The following is a 21,640-nucleotide window of genomic DNA, read 5'->3' as shown; positions in this document are numbered from 1 at the left end:
CATACAGCACGCCGGTCGGTGATGCTGGTCAACAACTTTCCCTCTGGCTCAGAGCGAGGGGTTAGTCATTGTCAACTCGTTGACGCAAACAACGCGTTGCACTGCATGTTTCAACACACACTTAGCGGTCACTTTAATAGGTACCTAACAAAGTGGCTGCTGAGTGTGTGTCTGTCGTCTTCTGCCGTTTCAAGGTTTGACATGTGTTCAGAGATGCTCTTCTTCACACCAGTGTTGTAATGCGTGGTCATTTGAGTCGCTGTTGCCTTGTCAGTTGAACCGGTCTGGATATTGCCCTCTGACCTCTCTCATTAACAAGTCATTTTCACCACAGGCCTGTCTGTCACTGGTTGTTTGTTGTTTTTCCACTGTAAACTCTAGACTGTTATCTGTAAAAATCCCAGGAGATCACCAGTTTCTGAGATACTCAAACCACCCCATCTGGCACCAGCAATCATTTCAGCAGAGTCTCTACTTTCTGCGAAGGCTGAGGAAAGTCTATCTCTCACTCCCATCCTCATCACATTCTACAGGGGTTGTATTGAGAGCATCCTGAGCAGCTGCATCACTGCCTGGTTCGGAAATTACACCATCTCGGATCGCAAGACCCTGCAGCGGATAGTGAGGTCAGCTGAGAAGATCATCGGGGTCTCTCTTCCCGCCATCACGGACATTTACACTACACGCTGCATCCGCAAAGGAAACAGCATTATGAAGGACCCCATGCACCCCTCATACAATCTCTTCTCCCTCCTGCCATCTGGGAAAAGGCTCCGAAGCATTCAGGCTCTCACGACCAGACTATGTAACAGTTTCTTTCCCCAAGCTATCAGACTCCTCAATACCCGAAGCCTGGACTGACACCTTGCCCTATTGTCCTGTTTATTATTTATTGTAATGCCTGCACTGTTTTGTGCACTTTATGCGGTCCTGTGTAGGTCTGTAGTCTAGTGTAGTTTTCTCTGTGTTGTTTTTTACGTAGTTCAGTCTGGTTTTTGTACTGTGTCATGTAACACCATGGTCCTGAAAAACGTTGTCTCATTTTTACTGTGTACTGTACCAGCAGTTATGGTTGAAATGACAATAAAAAGTGACTTGACTTGACTTGAAGGTTACCTCGATCACATTTCTTCCCCATTCTGATGTTTCGTCTGAACCTCATGACCACATTTGCATGCTTTTATGTATTGAGTTGCTGCCACGTGATTGGCTGATTAGATATTTGCATTATCAAAGTGTAAAGTGTATTTTGTGACAAGTAAAGCTAATCTTATATCTATCTGTTCCATGTTCTAAACAATCTGCTGGAGGAACTCAGCAGGTCGAATAGCACCCTTGGGAGGGGAGGACCTGTCAACGTTTCGGGTCCGGACCCTGTACAAGGCCAGAGAAGGCAACACCTCTCTGGTCACTGAAACCAAAAGTTGACTTTTGTCAATCGGCAGCGGAGGAACTGCTGGGGCTGGCTATGTGTCACTGGATTTCATAACTGGGTTGGGGGGGTGGCCCCATCCCATCGGTGCTGCCCTCCAGTGTTCGCTCGCTGGAAGAACAAACTGGACCAGAACAACTCGGGACTTTGGCTATATATTTTTTTTCTCTTAGAGACTGTATGTTTTTTTTGAAATTGTAACCAATGTGCTATTTGTGCTGTTGGTAATCTGTTTTGCTCCTCGGTCCAAGAGAAATGCTGTTTCATTTGGCTCTATTCGTGGTTGAATGATAATTAAACTTGAAACATCGAACAGTGCTGCACAACCTCGGCCCCACAGTGGGAACACCAGGCGTTTGACTCTTGGCAAACTGAGGAAAGAGTGGTTGGAGGGGGAGGGGCCTGGAATTAAAAAAATAACGTTCATCCAATGCGAATAAATACCTCGTTTTTATTGCAGTCATTCACAGATCAATCACACGCTGGTCAACACTACCCCAACAACTCCAGCCCCGTGTGGGCACTTGAAGATAGGAGGAGAAGGGAGAAGTACCGAACTGGGGGGAGTCATTGACACAGGAGAGATGCCAGAAGAAGTGGTTGGCTCCTGAACGGGAGGGGGGGGGGGGGGTCGTGGTTAGAAGTCTCAGATCTGGTGCCAAAACGCACCAGGTACATGTTCCGCAGGAGGAGAAGGCCACAGATCGTTTGGATGGCAAAAAACAGCGAGATGTGGCACTTTCTCATCAGCATCGGTGTTACCTCCAGGCTCACCCACAGCATCCATGGCCGATGGTCACCGCCTCCAGAACAGGTCCTTCAGCAGACGGTCAAGAAATGATGTGGACTCTCGGACTGTCGGCGGCTGCCCAGGAACGCTGCCTCCCGACTGCCAATCCCAGTTATCCGGGATCTTCTGCGGATCACCTGAGAAGTGACAGAGTCGGAGAGGTCAGATTACCTTTATTTGGCACGTGTGGAGTGAATGCGTCGCCTGACACAGTCCAAGGACGTGCCTCTGGCACCGCTCGCTAACCCGTAACCCGTACGCCTTTGGAATGTGGGAGGATCAGAACCAGGTTAAAATTTGCAGGCCACGTGCCAACAAATATTCTGGGCACACTTGCCATAGGCTGACCAGCCCTGAGGGACTCAGACAAGGTGGACGGGGGTCACTCTGCAAGAGGGTTGGAGGAATGGGTTAGAGGTGAAGAGGGACCCGAGGAGCAGGTTTTCTCCTCCACACGGAGGGTAGTGGGTGTGTGGAATGAACTGCCAGAGGAAGTGGTGGGGTGACCAGAGGAAGTGGTGGGGGTGGCCAGAGGAAGTGGTGAGGTGACCAGAGGAAGTGGTGGGGTGACCAGAGGAAGTGGTAGTGGTGACCAGAGGAAGTGGTGGGGGTGACCAGAGGAAGTGGTGGGGGTGGCCAGAGGAAGTGGTGGGGTGACAAGAGGAAGTGGCCAGAGGAAGTGGTGGGGGTGACCAGAGGAAGTGGTGGGGGTGACCAGAGGAAGTGGTGGGGTGGCCAGAGGAAGTGGTGGGGTGGCCAGAGGAAGTGGTGGGGGTGAGTAGTGGTCAGCGATACGCCAGCACGGTGCCAGTGACCTGGGTTCAATTCCACCACTCTCTGTAAGGAGATTCTGTGACTGTGTGGGTTTCCTCTGGGTCTCTGGTTTCATCCAGGCCCTGCCCTTTTCTCATTGTTACCATCAGGTAGGAGGTACAGGAACCTGACGGCACACGCTCAGCGATTCAGGAACAGCTTCTTCCCCTCTGCCATCTGATTCCTAAATGGACATTGAACCCATGAACACTACCTCACTTTTACTTATTATTCCTGTTTCTGCACTATTTAACATGCTTACTGTAATTCATTTATTTTTACTGCCGCTAGGTTAACACATTTCATGACGTACACGCCGGTGATATTAACCTGGTTCTGATCCCACATTCCAAAGACCTACAGATGGGTTAGTAGGTTAATTGGTCACATGGGTGTAATGGGCGGAGCCAGCTCGTCAGTAGGTTAATTGGTCACATGGGTGTAGTGGGCAGAGCCAGCTCGTCAGTAGGTTAATTGGTCACATGGGTGTAGTGGGCAGAGCCAGCTCGTCAGTAGGTTAATTGGTCACATGGGTGTAGTGGGCAGAGCCAGCTTGTCAGTGGGTTAATTGGTCACATGGTGTAATGGGTGGAGCCAGCTCGTCAGTGGGTTAATTGGTCACATGGTGTAATGGGCGGAGCCAGCTCGTCAGTAGGTTTATTGGTCACATGGGTGTAGTGGGCAGAGCCGGTTCATTGGGCTGGGACCGACTATTCAGTGTTCATAGGTTTAGAGGGATATGGGCCAGATGCAGGTAAATGAGATTGGCTGGACAATGTCACAGACCTGTTGTACTGTGTAACCGTTTCCTCAATCCATGTCCTCTCCCTGCTCGAGTCCAGCACACAGCGGCTGTGGGTGGGGCTCCGGGGAGTTCACTGAACACACTCCCCACCCCAGACTCGAGCAGCGCCCCACCACCGTGCTCACGCATACACAGAGTGCAGGTTACAAGGAGCGACTCCCCCCCACGTGCAATGGAATGTTCTGTTCCCTGGGTGAGTGAGGAAGCTCGACCCCACCCTTTCGATCCATCCCGCTAAACACGCGCTCCGCTCCCCTCCACCAGTGGCTGAGGTGTGCACCGTCGATGACACACTCTGAAAGCCGCTCCCAAACCCAGCACCTCTCGCAGCAAGGCCAGTAGGTGCAGGGGAGCACCGACTTGGAAATCCTGCAACTCCATCACACACTCACAACGGACCACTCCCTCCGTGTCTGTTCACCCCTCCCTCCTGGTATTCATCCCTGCAGGGGAGAGAAACGGAAAACCTACCCATTCGCCTCCATTCAGGCCCACAAAGGTGAAGCAACACTTCATCGGGGCTTGTCTACTGTACTCGGTGCTGCAGGTACAGCCTCCTCTGCACCGGTGGGACCTGACACAAACTGGTTTGTTCAGCACCTCCGTTCCACCCGCCAAAAGCGATGTTTCCCAGCAGGAAGCCATTTTAACTCCAAACGCCATTCCTATTCCGAACTATCAGTCAAAGGGCCTTCTCTCCTGCCATATCCTCATATCCCGTCCAGGTAGCCTCCAACATTCCCGTGGACCACCCCAGACCGCTGGACCCCGGCACTCACGGTCGTCCGAGCTGACCAGCTCCTCCCTGCCCTGGGCGTCCCGCCGGGTCACCGTGGTGTACGACTGGTCACCCTGCACTCGGGTCACTCTGGTCTCCTCGTTGCCCTCTCCGTCCCGTTCTGTCCGTCGCTCCTCGATCGTCTGCGGGGGGGGGGGGGGGGGGGGGGAGGGAGGAGGAGAAGGTCAGAATGAATGGCGAGAGGCCGCGGAACCGACCGCCCCTCCCACGGCCCAGTGATCACCCTCACGTACCAAGTGAGGGGCCGCTGTCACTGCAGCAAATGGGGAGGGGGGGGGCGAGACAGCATGGAACAGGCCCTTCAGCCCATCAACCTCACTTTATTCCCCCAAACACTCCCATCAACTACCCCAGACTCCACCCCTCACCTACACACTGGGGCTGACTAACCCACCGACCCTGCACATGGTCGGAACGGTAAGATGTGGGAGAAAACTGGAGCACCCGGGTTCACCAGTGGACACAGTGAGGATGTTTCCTACAGTGGGGGAGTCTAGGACCAGAGGGCACAGATAGAGTGGATGTGGAGAGGATGTTTCCTATAGTGGGGGAGTCGAGGACCAGAGGGCACGGATAGAGTGGATGTGGAGAGGATGTTTCCTATAGTGGGGGAGTCTAGGACCAGAGGGCACAGATAGAGTGGATGTGGAGAGGATGTTTCCTACAGTGGGGGAGTCTAGGACCAGATGGCACAGATGGAGTGGATGTGGAGAGGATATTTCCTATAGAGGGGAGTCTAGGACCAGAGGGCACGGATAGAGTGGATGTGGAGAGGATGTTTCCTATAGTGGGGGAGTCTAGGACCAGAGGGCACAGATGGAGTGGATGTGGAGAGGATGTTTCCTATAGTGGGGGAGTCTAGGACCAGAGGGCACAGACAGAGTGGATGTGGAGAGGATGTTTCCTATAGTGGGGGAGTCTAGGACCAGAGGGCACGGATAGAGTGGATGTGGAGAGGATGTTTCCTATAGTGGGGGAGTCTAGGACCAGAGGGCACGGATAGAGTGGATGTGGAGAGGATGTTTCCTATAGTGGGGGAGTCTAGGACCAGAGGGCACAGATGGAGTGGATGTGGAGAGGATGTTTCCTATAGTGGGGGAGTCTAGGACCAGAGGGCACAGATGGAGTGGATGTGGAGAGGATGTTTCCTATAGTGGGGGAGTCTAGGACCAGAGGGCACAGATAGAATGGGTGTGGAGACGATGTTTCCTACAGCGGGGGAGTCTAGGACCAGAGGGCACAGCCTCAGAATACATGGACGTCCATTTAGAACAGAGGGGAGGAGGAATTTCTTTAGCAGGAGTGTGGTGTATCTGTGGAGACTATTTAATGCAGAGGTTGATAGGTTAGTCAGGGTGTCAAAGGTTATGGGGGGGAAGCAGGAGAATGGGGTTGAGGGGGAAAATAAATTAGCCACGATGGAATGGCGGAACAGACAGAACAGGCCAAGTGGCTGAATTCTGATCCTGTGTTTATGGTCACAGGGAGGAAATGTGCCAACTACACACACACACTCACAGACACACACACACACACTGACACAGACACAGACACACACAGTGGAGGTTGAATCTGGAGCTGTCTGGAACAGTGAAACAATGGCCCTTTCACCCAGAATAGCAAACACTCTCCAAGCATTTGCAGCCTGCACACAGACAGCCTGAGGCTCAAAAGGTCAAACAGCAGAGTGTATAGCTTTAAGGTCAAAGGGGATAGGTGGGGCAAGTTGGTGGTGGAAGCAGTTATGATAGAGGGATTTAAGAGGTCTACACATACTGGAGCTCAGCAGGTCAGGTAGCACCTACAGAGAGGAATAAACAGTCAATGTTTCAGACCGACACACTTAGAGGTTTTTTTTTGACAGGGGAATGAATGTGCAGGGTTTGGAAGGATAAGGATCGTGTGCAGGAACAGGGACTTGGTTGAAAGACCATAAAACCATTTCACCGTGGCTGATTTATTATCCCTCTCAAGCCTGTTGAGATTGTCATATACTGAGATTCAGTGAAAAGCTCGTGCTACATACTGTTCCCACAGATCAGTTCGTTACACAGTGCAGTGAGGTAGAACAGTAACAGTGCAGAATAAAGTGCAACAGTTACAGGGAGAGTGCAGTGCAGGTAAACAACAAAGTTCTCCCCATAACCTTCGATGCCCTGACTAATCAAGAACCCACCAGCCTCCAATTTAAATATAAATGACGTGGCCTCCACAGCCAGCCGTGACAATGAATCCCACGGATTCACCACCCTCCGGCGAAAGAAATTGCTCCTCTGTGCCTAATGAAGTGGCCACTGAGCAGATATTTGTGGTCTTCTGCTGATGTAGCCCATCTGTTTCAGACACCTTCAGAGATGCTCTTCTGCACACCACTATTAACCTGGTCTTTGTTCTATTTGAACATCCCTCTATTCTGAGTCTCTGCCTCTGGTCCTGGACTCCCCCACTAATCTCCCCGGCTCAACTCTTTGGTAGGTTTCAATGAGGTCCCATTTCCTTTCACTGGACTCAGGTGAGTGCAGGCCCAGAGCCCACAGAGCCTGGAGAAGAATGGGGGGGGGGGGGGGGGGGCGGGCGGGGAAATCCTAAGTTTAATTTGGCACTGTTCTGAGACTGAAGGGCCTGTCCATGCTGTTTAAATGTTCACAACGTGACCCAACTGTCCCACAGGTGCCTCCTCCCACCCGCCTCTCAAGGGGCAGGGGGAGACGGGTCATAAACAGCACTCACCCCGTCGGGACGGACAATTTTGGATACAGAGATGCTCTTGAAGTAGGACTTGCTCCGAGGCTCGGCTGGCTTGAGGGCACTATCCAGGCCTTCTGAGTTCACCTTGGAGTCCAGGTCTGTGAAGGTGACAATGATCGGGCTTCCTCAACTACAGCAGAGTCACAAAAAAGAAACTATCCCCCCCCCCACCCCACCCCACTCAGCCTACTCCCCATTAACCAGGTACATTGTCACAGGTACTGCGATACGGTGAAAAGCCCACGCTACATCCTGTTCCCACAGATCAGCTCCTAACACAGTGCAGTGAGGTAAAACAGAATCAAGTGTAACAGTTACAGAGAGTGCAGTGCACAAAACAACAAAGTGCAAGATCAAAACGAGGCAGATTGCGAGGCCCAGAGGTCATTTCATCGTACAAGAGGCCCACGCACGAGTCTGCTAACACTGGGACAGAAGCTGTCCTTGATCCTGGGGGTCTGTGCTTTCAGGCTTTTGTACCTTCTGCCCGAAGGCCGAGGGGAAAAGAGGGAATGTCTGGGTGGGGGGCGGGGGGTTCTTTGGTTCTGCTGGCTGCTTTAGTGAGACAGTGAGAAGTGTGGACAGAGTCCACGGAGGGCAGGTTGGTTTCTGTGAAGTGTGAGCTGTGTCCACTGCTACTCAAGAGCTCGATGGAACATGAAATCCTTTAAAGACACACACACACAGAATGCTAGAGGAACTCAGCAGGTCAGGCAGCATCTATGGCGAAGGATAAACAGTTGTTGTACCAGACCGAGACCCTTCATCCGGAAGATGTTACTCTCGTCGTTTCAGACCGAGACCCTTCATCCGGAGTGTGATGTTACTCTCGTCGTTTCAGACCGAGACCCTTCATCCGGAGTGTGATGTTACTCTCGTCGTTTCAGACCGAGACCCTTCATCCGGAGTGTGATGGTACTCTCGTCGTTTCAGACCGAGACCCTTCATCCGGAGTGTGATGTTACTCTCCTGCCTGGGTGAGTGCACTCTGAAAGTTGAGTAGCTTGATACAAAGCAGCCCTCTCGATCGGGACCCTATCTTACCCCCCCTCTATATCCTCAGAGGGCAAGTCCACGATGACCCTGCACACACCAGTGGAAGTATTATGTCTGGATGGGTTTTGCAATCGCTCTGCCTGGGACTGCAGAACTGTGGATTCCATCACAGGAACCAGTCTCAGCTCTGTAGTCCACACCTCTCACTGCCTCGGTAAAGCAGCCAGCATTATCGAAGACCCCGCCCATCCCGGACACTCTCTCTTCTCCCCTCACTCATCGAGCAGGAGATACAGAAGCCTGAAAGCTCATCCCACCAGGCTCAAGGACAGATCCTATCCCATCGTGAACCTCCTGCACATTAAAGATGATCTCCCAATCAAGCTCACTGCACCTTATCGTCTGCACGCGCACGGTCTCAGTCACCAGAGTGTACGCTAGCGGTCTCCTGCTGCTGTGGCCCATTGTTACCAATGTGACGTAACTCTGAGGGGCCGAAGGGTACAACGTCGCCCCCTCCTTTTTGAGAATCGCAAGATCACTATTAATTTGGGTCTGGGACCCAGGAAATGAGAGAGAGATGTCCAGAATACACAGGGTTTGGAATGTGTCCTGGCCTCAGCGAAACGGAACCACTGATAACGGCCATTGTCTCTTGGAGACGGAATTGTGTATTGAGTACTGTACTATTCATTGAAGCCCCTCAGGGGACAACCAGAGTGGGCTGGTTGAGGGATTGCATCATCCCAACCTGATTGACATCTGAGACCCCGTGAGTAAGGATAAAAGAGGGTCTGGGGAACAACCCCTTTAGACGCACCAGGAGAAACGCTAGAGATCCCGTGATAGCGTTTAATAGCGACAGCCGGTGGGGGCTCATGTGCGTCCTCCCTTGCCAGGGTGGCGGGCTCATCATGGAAGAACGGTTTAGCTAAAGGAGAGGCCACAAGTGAAAGGCCACACCAACGAGACTCCTGACGGATCGAAATCATAAAAGGAAAATCGCAAGTTTTTCTCCAAATCTCTCTCTCTGTCCAACCATTGCAACACAGCGGTCCCCAACGGCTGCAGCCTGCATGAACTGAGTGAACTTTATATTTCCATTGGACAATACATTATCCCCTAGACAACGATAGAGCTTATTTCTTATTGATTATTATTATACCCGCACTTTTAGGTTTAGTATTGACGACGTATATTATCTGTATATTTGCATTGATATTATTTTTGTGTATTTTTACTAATAAATACTGTTAAAAATAGTATCATCAGACTTCAACGGACGTCTCCATCTTTTCTGGTAAGTGACCCAGTTACGGGGTTCGTAACAACATCCACTTCAAGGTTCAACGGCTTGTGTGTTCAGAGATGCTCGTCTGCACACCACTGTTGTAACGCATAGTTACTGTCCTCTTCCTGTCAGGTTGAACCAATCTGGCCATTCTCCTCTGACCTCTCTCATTAACAAGGTGTTTTTGCCCACTGAACTGCCACTCACTGGATGTATTTTGATGTTGAACACGACGGGAATACAGCGATACTCGAAGCAGGTTCCTTATGTCCAGTCTATTCTGCAATTTAGTTTTCGCGGCTCTCAGCACTTGGCTGCTGTCCTGCGCTGCTCACGTTTTTTCCACTGGAAAAACTCGACCGGTTTGTCTTTCAGTGCAAGGTACCGAAGCAGTTTTGAGGGCTTCATTGCCTCATTAGACAGCCTCCGGGCCCGAACTCCAACCTCCTGCCCACCTACCGCCAGCCGCCTTGGCCAGGTGCAGTTGGTTGTCGGTGGGGTAAGAAGACAAGTTCAGGGCCAGAGGTCCCCGTACCGGGGCCGTGGCAGTCACAGTCCGGAGAGAGCGACCGACCGAGCGAGGGGTGAGACAGGGCACCCGCCCCCTTGTAGGGTCTATCAGCCGACAAAAGTTTGCTTCAGTGGATCGCAGCAAGGTAGCTGCTCTGCTACTTATGGAACCCTGAGCCTGAATTAGGTCGTCTGTGAATATTTTAGCACTGGGTTCCCCACGAACATTTGGTGTGCTAAACAGGTTTAGAGGCGACGCCCATCTGTCCGCGCTCCAGGCTGGTACCAACGGCACTTCCTGCCGGCCACACGAGGCAGCCAGTGAACCCTGGCACGAGGGTATCACTGCGTTTAGGCGACTGATGACCTCGCGTGTGTTCAAGTTCGACAGTGGGCGTGACAGGGGATGAGGAAAGGTGCAGCTGACTCATATCGTTTCATATCACCAAATCATATTGTTTCCTCACGGCCCGGTGGTTGGGGACCACTGAATTACATTGTGTGGTGCGGGGGAGCGACACGCATGCGCACTGGGCAGAAAGAACGGAACTAAAACCCCACAACCCTCAACAGTATTTGTGTATTTATTTTTCTTTTCTTTTTTCGGGATCTACTGGGAAAGTCTCAAAGATCAACCAGTCGATCGCGATTGACGGGTTGGCGACCACCACGCTAGAGACTGTTGTGGGTGAAAATCCCAGGAGATCAGCAGTTTCTGTGATACTCAAACCGCCCCGTCTGGCACCAACAATCAAAGTCAAAGTCATTTAGATCACATTTCTTAACCAGTCTGACGTTTGGTCGGAACAACTGAACCTCTTGACCTTGTCTGCAGGCTTCTATGCATTGAGTTGCTGCCACGTGATTGGCTGATTAGATATTTGCAGATGTACCTAATAAAGTGGCCACTGAGTGTACATTCTCCGTTGTTATTAAACTCCTTACCTCGGTTCATGATGGAAACCGGTCTTGCCTCTGACCTACCTTGATCCTCTTTCCTAGTGTCGCCCTTCCTCAGCATGTCCCAGATGTCCTCAAACTGCAACAGAAACGGTTCTGATCAGAGACTCCCCTGCTCTCCCTCCCCACCCAGGCCCAGCGGTCTTCCTACACTCCCTGAAGTAGGGCATCCAGTTCCACTGGTCCCCACACAAATCACGACCGACTCCTGGCCCACCGCTCAACCTGAATTGGAGGACTCCCTCTACAGCCATGCCTATCCCCAAAGTACATGAGATATCCCTTTGGCCCATCGAGGCCATGCTAGCTCACAGCCTGATCAGTCCCATTCCCTGTTGATCCAACTTTTTTTGTGAATGTTCATGTTTAATATGTCCTTAGCACCCTGTCCTCGATGCAGCAACTCTCTTAGACTGACTGTGCAGGGTTCCTCCGGGAGCTCTTGTTTCCCACATTCTAAAGACGCACGAGTTAAAGTTAGTACAGGTGCCCCCCCCCCCACCATTTTTCGTTCACTTTACAACAACTCGCTGTTACAAAAGACCTACATTGTTACCTGTTTTCACTAACCAAAGAGGACTTTCGCTTTTACGATAAAAAGACGCCTGCTTTATACGTGTGTTTACACGAGAAAGACTAGTATGACCGTGAAGCCTTGTGCGGGCAGTTGTTTGTGCATGCGTGTACGTGCGTATGCGCGTATGTGTGTTGACATGTACGTGTGTAGGCACGTACGTACCGATTTTTTCCTCCAAATTGATTTTGGCTTGCTGCCTTCCCGATTTCGATAAGTGAAACTACACCGTACATACAATATTTCTACTTTATATAGGCTGTGTATTTATCATATCATTCCTGCTTTTACTATATGTTCGTGCTATTTTAGGTTTTATGTGTTATTTGGTTTGATTCGGTAGGTTATTTTTTGGGTCTGGGAACGCGCAATAATTTTTCCCATATAAATTAATGGCAATTGCTTCTTCACTTTACGACATTTCGGCTTACAAACGGTTTCATAGGGACGCTCTACCTTCAGATAGCGGGGGAAACCTGTAATTTTAGTAAGTGTCCAGTGACAATTGCCCCAGCACATCTTGAACTGTGTTGGTCAGACTCATTTTATTGCGAATGAAATTCACATATGACAAATAAATCTAATTTTTACATTCGGTGTGCAATACAGTCTGAGGTCAGAATCGAACCGGGTCTCTGGAGCAATAATGACTCTACCCACTGCGCCACAGTACCACCCTCACTGAGGGGAGAAATAGAGGCTCTTTGCCAAAACTGTCTAACGCAACTACTAATCTCTGTAACTTCCCCATTTGGAGTCGGGGCTGTTAATTTGAGTTCCCTGCACATCTATCTTCAAAAGACTGCAATTAAAACTTTGTTCATGAGTTTGTGCCTGTGAAAGTCTCATCACTCTTCCTGCTTCTCAATAAAGTAAATTTATTATCAAAGATTCATTCCTTTGTAGACTTTTACATAAAATAAATCCAATAGACACATGGAAAATTATCAATAAACAAAGACTGACAAACAACCAATGTGCAAAAGAAATAAATGGTACAAATTAAACCGTGTGTCTGTGCTATGACAACCTTAAGAACTGCAAATAAAAATAACAATTAAACTGAGAAGATGAACTGTAATCTTCTTAAAAGTGAGTCCACAGGTTGTGGGTTCAGTGGACTCTCGATTATCTGGCGCTACAGACAGAAATGTGTGCACTGATAATGCAAACATTGCCCGAGGCACCCTGGGGCCACACCTCAGTGTCCAGCTCCCCACTCTCCACAAGTAGTCCGCTCATCCACACACAGGATCCACACCCTGTGCAGTTCTTCCATAGCCAGGATTACCTTACTGAACCTTCTGCCAATTACTTCCAGTGAAAATCCTGCTTTAAAGAGGGGGCCAAAATTGATTGGGATATTCCAGATGATCCTCACTATCTTTGTACAGATCCTTGGAGTCAAGAGAGTTTATAGTTTTGTAGTACGGTCATATCTAGGAAGGTGCTGAAGAAAGTCCAACAATATCATATACCCACCCTGCTCATGAATGCTACATCAGGGCATCCCCGCCAGGGCTACGAGACTCAGAAACATTTACTTCCCCCAAGCTGTAGGACTGATCAACCACTAACCCACCACCACTTTACCATTTCCTGTCAGTCACCATACATACAGACACTCCTGTGTCTAACGTTACGTGAAGGAGTTAAAAGATAAGCTAACATTGGAGAAGGTCCAGAGGAGGCTGATGTGAATGATTCCTGCTGCTCCGGATTCCAGTATTTGCATCTCTAGAGAATCTTCACTCTGTTGCAAAATGTAGACTCTCTCGATGGCCAACCATTTTGATTCCACTCCCGTTCCCATTCTGACTCGCCAGTCCACGATCTCCTCTACTGCCACTCTCAGATTTAAGGAGCAACACCTTACGTTCCAACCTAGTGGCCTGAGCATCAATTTCTCTAATTTCTCCCCCTCCCCTTTTTCCAGTACACACTCTGATTCCCCTTTCACCCCTTCTCTCCTCACCTGCCCTCTGCTGCCTCTTCTCCTTCTCTTTCTCCCACTGTTCTACCTGATCAGATTCATTCCTCTCCAGTCCTGTACATGTTCCATCACCGGCCAGCTTCTTACTTCATCCCCCTCCCCACCCACCCACCGTTCCCCTCACCTATCACTGGCCAGCTTCTTACTTCATCCCCCTCCCCACCCTCCCACCGTTCCCCTCACCTATCACCTTCTTACTTTATCCCCCTCCCCACCCACCCACCATTCCCCTCACCTATCACCGGCCAGCTTCTTACTTCATCCCCCTCCCCACCCACCCACCATTTCCCCTCACCTATCACCTTCTTACTTCATCCCCCTCCCCACCCACCCACCATTTCCCCTCACCTATCACCTTCTTACTTCATCCCCCTCCCCACCCACCCACCGTTCCCCTCACCTATCACCTTCTTACTTCATCCCCCTCCCCACCCACCCACCGTTCCCCTCACCTATCACCTTCTTACTTCATCCCCCTCCCCACCCACCCACCGTTCCCCTCACCTATCACCGGCCAGCTTCTTACTTCATCCCCCTCCCCACCCACCGTTCCCCTCACCTATCACCTTCTTACTTCATCCCCCTCCCCACCCACCCACCATTTCCCCTCACCTATCACCTTCTTACTTCATCCCCCTCCCCACCCACCCACCATTCCCCTCACCTATCACCTTCTTACTTCATCCCCCTCCCCACCCACCCACTGTCCCCCTCACCTATCACCTTCTTACTTCATCCCCCTCCCCACCCACCCACTGTCCCCCTCACCTATCACCTTCTTACTTCATCCCCCTCCCCACCCACCCACCGTTCCCCTCACCTATCACCTTCTTACTTCATCCCCCTCCCCACCCACCCACCATTTCCCCTCACCTATCACCTTCTTACTTCATCCCCCTCCCCACCCACCCACCGTTCCCCTCACCTATCACCTTCTTACTTCATCCCCCTCCCCACCCACCCACCATTTCCCCTCACCTATCACCTTCTTACTTCATCCCCCTCCCCACCCACCCACCGTTCCCCTCACCTATCACCGGCCAGCTTCTTACTTCATCCCCCTCCCCACCCACCCACCGTTCCCCCTCACCTATCACCTTCTTACTTCATCCCCCTCCCCACCCACCCACCGTTCCCCTCACCTATCACCTTCTTACTTCATCCCCCTCCCCACCCACCCACAGTTCCCCCTCACCTATCACCTTCTTACTTCATCCCCCTCCCCACCCACCCACCATTTCCCCTCACCTATCACCTTCTTACTTCATCCCCCTCCCCACCCACCCACCGTTCCCCTCACCTATCACCGGCCAGCTTCTTACTTCATCCCCCTCCCCACCCACCCACCGTTCCCCCTCACCTATCACCTTCTTACTTCATCCCCCTCCCCACCCACCCACCGTTCCCCTCACCTATCACCTTCTTACTTCATCCCCCTCCCCACCCACCCACCATTTCCCCTCACCTATCACCTTCTTACTTCATCCCCCTCCCCACCCACCCACCGTTCCCCTCACCTATCACCGGCCAGCTTCTTACTTCATCCCCCTCCCCACCCACCCACCATTTCCCCTCACCTATCACCTTCTTACTTCATCCCCCTCCCCACCCACCCACCGTTCCCCTCACCTATCACCGGCCAGCTTCTTACTTCATCCCCCTCCCCACCCACCCACCGTTCCCCCTCACCTATCACCTTCTTACTTCATCCCCCTCCCCACCCACCCACCGTTCCCCTCACCTATCACCTTCTTACTTCATCCCCCTCCCCACCCACCCACCATTTCCCCTCACCTATCACCTTCTTACTTCATCCCCCTCCCCACCCACCCACCGTTCCCCTCACCTATCACCGGCCAGCTTCTTACTTCATCCCCCTCCCCACCCACCCACCATTTCCCCTCACCTATCACCTTCTTACTTCATCCCCCTCCCCACCCACCCACCGTTCCCCTCACCTATCACCTTCTTACTTCATCCCCCTCCCCACCCACCCACCATTTCCCCTCACCTATCACCTTCTTACTTCATCCCCCTCCCCACCCACCCACCATTTCCCCTCACCTATCACCTTCTTACTTCATCCCCCTCCCCACCCACCCACCATTTCCCCTCACCTATCACCTTCTTACTTCATCCCCCTCCCCACCCACCCACCGTTCCCCTCACCTATCACCTTCTTACTTCATCCCCCTCCCCACCCACCCACCGTTCCCCCTCACCTATCACCTTCTTACTTCATCCCCCTCCCCACCCACCCACCATTTCCCCTCACCTATCACCTTCTTACTTCATCCCCCTCCCCACCCACCCACCGTTCCCCTCACCTATCACCTTCTTACTTCATCCCCCTCCCCACCCACCCACCATTTCCCCTCACCTATCACCTTCTTACTTCATCCCCCTCCCCACCCACCCACCATTTCCCCTCACCTATCACCTTCTTACTTCATCCCCCTCCCCACCCACCCACCATTTCCCCTCACCTATCACCTTCTTACTTCATCCCCCTCCCCACCCACCCACCGTTCCCCTCACCTATCACCTTCTTACTTCATCCCCCTCCCCACCCACCCACCATTTCCCCTCACCTATCACCTTCTTACTTCATCCCCCTCCCCACCCACCCACCGTTCCCCTCACCTATCACCTTCTTACTTCATCCCCCTCCCCACCCACCCACCGTTCCCCTCACCTATCACCTTCTTACTTCATCCCCCTCCCCACCCACCCACCGTTCCCCCTCACCTATCACCTTCTTACTTCATCCCCCTCCCCACCCACCCACTGTCCCCCTCACCTATCACCGGCCAGCTTCTTACTTCATCCCCCTCCCCACCCACCCACCATTTCCCCTCACCTATCACCTTCTTACTTCATCCCCCTCCCCACCCACCCACCGTTCCCCTCACCTATCACCTTCTTACTTCATCCCCCTCCCCACCCACCCACCGTTCCCCTCACCTATCACCGGCCAGCTTCTTACTTCATCCCCCTCCCCACCCACCCACCATTTCCCCTCACCTATCACCTTCTTACTTCATCCCCCTCCCCACCCACCCACCGTTCCCCTCACCTATCACCGGCCAGCTTCTTACTTCATCCCCCTCCCCACCCACCCACCGTTCCCCTCACCTATCACCTTCTTACTTCATCCCCCTCCCCACCCACCCACCGTTCCCCTCACCTATCACCTTCTTACTTCATCCCCCTCCCCACCCACCCACCGTTCCCCTCACCTATCACCTTCTTACTTCATCCCCCTCCCCACCCACCCACCGTTCCCCTCACCTATCACCTTCTTACTTCATCCCCCTCCCCACCCACCCACCGTTCCCCTCACCTATCACCGGCCAGCTTCTTACTTCATCCCCCTCCCCACCCACCCACCGTTCCCCTCACCTATCACCTTCTTACTTCATCCCCCTCCCCACCCACCCACCGTTCCCCTCACCTATCACCTTCTTACTTCATCCCCCTCCCCACCCACCCACCGTTCCCCTCACCTATCACCTTCTTACTTCATCCCCCTCCCCACCCACCCACCGTTCCCCTCACCTATCACCGGCCAGCTTCTTACTTCATCCCCCTCCCCACCCACCCACCATTTCCCCTCACCTATCACCTTCTTACTTCATCCCCCTCCCCACCCACCCACCGTTCCCCTCACCTATCACCGGCCAGCTTCTTACTTCATCCCCCTCCCCACCCACCCACCGTTCCCCTCACCTATCACCTTCTTACTTCATCCCCCTCCCCACCCACCCACCGTTCCCCTCACCTATCACCGGCCAGCTTCTTACTTCATCCCCCTCCCCACCCACCCACCGTTCCCCTCACCTATCACCTTCTTACTTCATCCCCCTCCCCACCCACCCACCGTTCCCCCTCACCTATCACCTTCTTACTTCATCCCCCTCCCCACCCACCCACCGTTCCCCTCACCTATCACCGGCCAGCTTCTTACTTCATCCCCCTCCCCACCCACCCACCATTTCTCCTCACCTATCACCGGCCAGCTTCTTACTTTATCCCCCTCCCCACCCACCCACTGTCCCCCTCACCTATCACCGGCCAGCTTGTACTCCCCCCACTTTCTTAATCTGGTTCCACCCATTCCTTTCAAATCCTCCTGAAGGGTCTCGGCCTGAAACATCCACAGTTTATTCCTCTCCATAGACACTGCCTGACCTGCTGGGCTACTCCAGAAGTCTGTGTGCGTTTTCCTACAGCAAGGGTTCCCAACCAACCAATACTATCAATCGATGGGTCGTGGACCCCAGGATGAGAAGCCCTGCTCCAGAGAGAGGCCTTCTGTCCTCAAAGGCACAACAGACTGGAATCTGGAGCGAGACAGAACTCTGCAGGAGCTCAGGAGGTCAGACAGGGGGCTGACTGGGCAGTTCACATGACGGTTGAGACCCTTCACCCGGACTGAAAGATCCCGATGTGAATACTGCTGCAAGGAAGTCTTTTATTGTACCTGTGCACACAACCCAGAAACACCAGCTCACTATTGTTCATTGTACCTGTGCTCACGTTGACTGTGCACAGCCCAGAAACACCAGCTCACTATTGTTCATTGTACCTGTGCTCACAACCCAGAAACACCAGCTCACTATTGTTCATTGTGCCTGTGCTCACGTGGACTGTGCATACATCTCATAAACACTAGCTCACTATTGTTCATTGTGCCTGTGCTCACGTGGACTGTGCATGCATCTCATAAACACCAGCTCACTGTTTTGCTCTCTTTGCACTACTTATTCATGTTGTATTGTAACCTACGGTAATTTTTTAATGCATTGCCCTGTACTGTTGCCACAAAAAACAAATTTCATGACAAACGTAGGTGATATTAAAGCTGAGTCTGATTTAAATTCCACTTTGAAAGTTAGAGGGTTGATATCTTCCATGGTGAACAGAATGGCAGACCGGACCCAAAAGGCTTAACTGCCCTCCCCACTCCTCCCACCAGTGCATGGCCCGAGCTTACGTTTCGGGAGGGGTTCCAGGGCGAGCGATACGGAACCGCAGGCATGTCCCCTGGCTTGGATCTAGGAGGGTCCGACTGCTCCCCGCCCAAGCCAGGCAGGTCACTGTCTGGCTGTTTCAGCATCCAATCGCGAGGCGCCCGCCTCTTCACCCCGTCCTCACCCCCCTGTCCGGGCACAGGGTGGGCGTCAAAATCAGGAAACTCTGCATAGGATGGGGAGGTGGGGAGGAACAAGAAGAAAAGTCAAAGTTATTTTCATAAACACGAGACCCAGAGCAGCAACACACAAAATACCAGAGGAACTATGGAACTATGGCAGCATCTATGGAAATGAATAAACAGTCGACATTTCACACCAACTGAGGACAATTATTGAGAGAACTGTTTGATTCTCAGTATCTGACATACAGCCAGCCACCCTCACCCCCAGTCCCTTACGGGCTTGTACAGCACAGAAACAGGCCCTCTGGCTGATGGCCCAAAATGACCATCGAAGCCAGAACCATTTCCCTGCACTAGGCCTACAGTATATCCCTCTGGACCTTTTGTTCCCATTTACCTGTATAAATATCCTTAAATGTTGATAATATACCTGCCTCAACAACCACTTCCTCTGGCAGCTCATTCCACATACTGACCACCCCCTGGGAGAAAAGGTTGCCCCTCAGGCTCCAATTGAATCTCTCCCCCTCTCACTTTAAGCCTGTGCCCCCTGGCTCTTGCTGGCTGAAGATGGGCTCGGAGGACTGCTGGGATGTTGTTGTGCTCGTGCTGCTCGGCCCAGTTTTTGTGGGTGTGCTGGTTTGGAGACAGAATGTGAGGTGACACCAGCAGCCTGCCCCCCTCCCAGCACACCCTCAGTTGTGTCAACACAAACAACCCGTTTCACTGCACGTTTCGATGTACGTGTGAATCTGAAACCCTGTCTGTGCTCCCGATGGTTTTATACAATTGTGTGAGGTCACCCCTCCTGTTCCTACTCTCCAAGGAATAACCCCTCTCTCTCTTTAACTCAGTCCCTTGAGTTCCAGCAACATCCTCGTAGATCTCTTTCTGGGACAATTTACAATGACCAATTAATCTAGCCGGTATGTCTTTGGTCTGCAGGAGGAAACAGGGGCACCCGGAGGAAATCTACACAGTCACAAAGGATGCTGGGATTGAACTCTGAACTCTGACACCCTGAGCTGTAACAGCATCGAGCTGCCGTGGCAACCAATTTAATGCCATCTTTCCCCAAATGTAGACTCACTCGACATCTTGTACAACTACAACATAACTGCTCAACTTGAATACAGGAGCAGAATTAGGCCATTTGGCCCATCAAGTCTGTCCCACCATTTCATCATGGCTGATCCAATTTTCCTCTCAGTCCCAATCTCCTGCCTTCTTCCCATATCCCTTCATGCCCTGACCAAATCAGAAATCTATTAACCTCTGTCTTAAATATACCCAGTGACTTGGCCTCCACAGTGGTCTGTGGCCACAAATTCCATAGATTCACCACCCTCTGACTAAAGAAATTCCTCCTCATCTTAGCAAATCTATAGAACCATGAAGATAGTGAGGTAGGAGAGGACATGCTGGAGGGGTGCAGGTTCTGGATGAAATGCTGAAGGCAGAAAGATCCCCAGGGTTAACCCTTCCGTTACAGGAGGTGGGGAGAGGGATGGGCCATCAGGAAAGGTCTAAGGCGATGGGCAGAATGGTCTCTGTGTCCTGCAAGTTCAGTGCAGCGGATAAGGGGAGAGTCAGCCAACTTGCCGAACTGCCCCACGGGCACGTCCCAGCTCCCGATTCCTTTGAAGAGCTCGTCCATTTCGCGGAAGAGTCCGGAGAAGCCCTCGCCGGGCCCGAAGCCGAATCCGAAGGGGTCGCCCCGGCGCCGAAAGTCGTCGTCGTCGTCCTCGACATCGTCGCCATCCTCGTCCAAGACCGTCCCGCGATGGAATGGGTCCCTGAGACCAAACACGGGGGTTAGAGTGAGTCAGTCCGGGGGTGAGGGACAACCGGGGAACGGAGGCCAGTTTGGTCAAACGGAGGGGTTGAGGGCAAGGAGGAGATGGAGGGGGCGAGGGGATAGAGGGGCTGGGGGCAGATGACGTTGGGTGGGAGACAAGGTGCGGACAGAAGAGAAGGGCAGCAGGCACTCGGGTGGACAGGGCCGGGAACACGGGGTAACATCTGCCCAGCACCCTCCCCTCTCCTCGCTCCTCACCCTCTGCGCTCCGGGAAGCCAAAGAGACCCCGGAACAGGCCAAACAAACTCATCCCTCCACAACTGCCCGCCGACCTCCTGCCGTAAACCCCGCCCGACGTTCCGACCTCCTGCCGCACACCAGCGTCGTAAAGCAGTTCCGCGGCGACCTCGAGCCCATTTAAAGGGACACTCCCTCCGCCCGAGAGCTGGGCAATTGAACCCTGCACCTTCCACTGGTGACCTGGCAGGGGCCTCAACACAAGTAAAATTGCGCAATGGATGGTCACAAAAACACTAATGAGACTATGGTGATGCGGGTTGAAGGAGAAACATTGGCCTCAGGGCCCCAAGGAGCAAACTCTCATTCCAAAGGCATCAGTGAGGTCTTCTATTTCCAGCTTCAATATTTCACGTTAAAAGAGGCATCCTGACATTTCAGTAATCCTTCAGCACTGCTCATCTGTCAGTCTATCATTCCCTCAGCATTACACCTAACCCCTAATAGTGGTGCATCCATTACGCTGTATTGATGAGTTCGTCTTGGTTTTACCGTTTCATTCTGTGGATCCAGACAGTGCTGGGCCTCATCACGAACAATGATGAGACAGCAAGAGAGAGGAGGTTAAAGAGCTCGAGGCCTGGGGCCAGGCAAATAACCTCTTTTCTTAGTGTCAGCAAGACAGCGGAAATGGTTATCGACTTGAGGAGAACTCGCACCCCTCTTTACATCGGC

General features: G+C 52.3%; 1 protein-coding gene across 1 annotated transcript; it reads right to left on the bottom strand.

Moving 5' to 3' along the window:
• Window positions 1-1,867: 1,867 nt before the first annotated feature.
• hax1 (HCLS1 associated protein X-1) lies at window positions 1,868-21,033 on the bottom strand. The gene is made up of 7 exons (XM_073061110.1): window positions 20,926-21,033; window positions 20,472-20,665; window positions 18,708-18,910; window positions 11,169-11,223; window positions 7,370-7,485; window positions 4,620-4,761; window positions 1,868-2,359 (listed from the first exon to the last, which is right to left on the bottom strand). The coding sequence occupies exons 1-7, from the start codon at window positions 20,976-20,978 to the stop codon at window positions 2,229-2,231; spliced, it is 894 nt and encodes a 297-aa protein (XP_072917211.1). The 5' UTR covers window positions 20,979-21,033; the 3' UTR covers window positions 1,868-2,228.
• Window positions 21,034-21,640: the final 607 nt, after the last annotated feature.

Source organism: Hemitrygon akajei, chromosome 11, assembly GCF_048418815.1.
Source record: "Hemitrygon akajei chromosome 11, sHemAka1.3, whole genome shotgun sequence".
Classification (NCBI taxonomy): Eukaryota; Metazoa; Chordata; class Chondrichthyes; order Myliobatiformes; family Dasyatidae; genus Hemitrygon; species Hemitrygon akajei.
The sequence above is the reverse complement of the archived record's forward strand: the minus strand, read 5'-3'. Positions and strand labels throughout refer to the sequence as shown.

What these genes read in the sequence shown, in the direction of transcription:
- hax1 (XM_073061110.1), bottom strand. Translation starts at nt 20,978, where the DNA reads ATGAGTTTGTTTGGCCTGTTCCGGGGTCTCTTTGGCTTCCCGGAGCGC. An exon ending in CCTGGAACCCCTCCCGAAAC is followed by an intron (nt 11,224 to 18,707) that starts GTAAGCTCGGGC and finishes TTTCTGTTGCAG; the next exon opens with TTTGAGGACATCTGGGACAT. An exon ending in AAATTGTCCGTCCCGACGGG is followed by an intron (nt 4,762 to 7,369) that starts GTGAGTGCTGTT and finishes CCCCCCCCGCAG; the next exon opens with ACGATCGAGGAGCGACGGAC.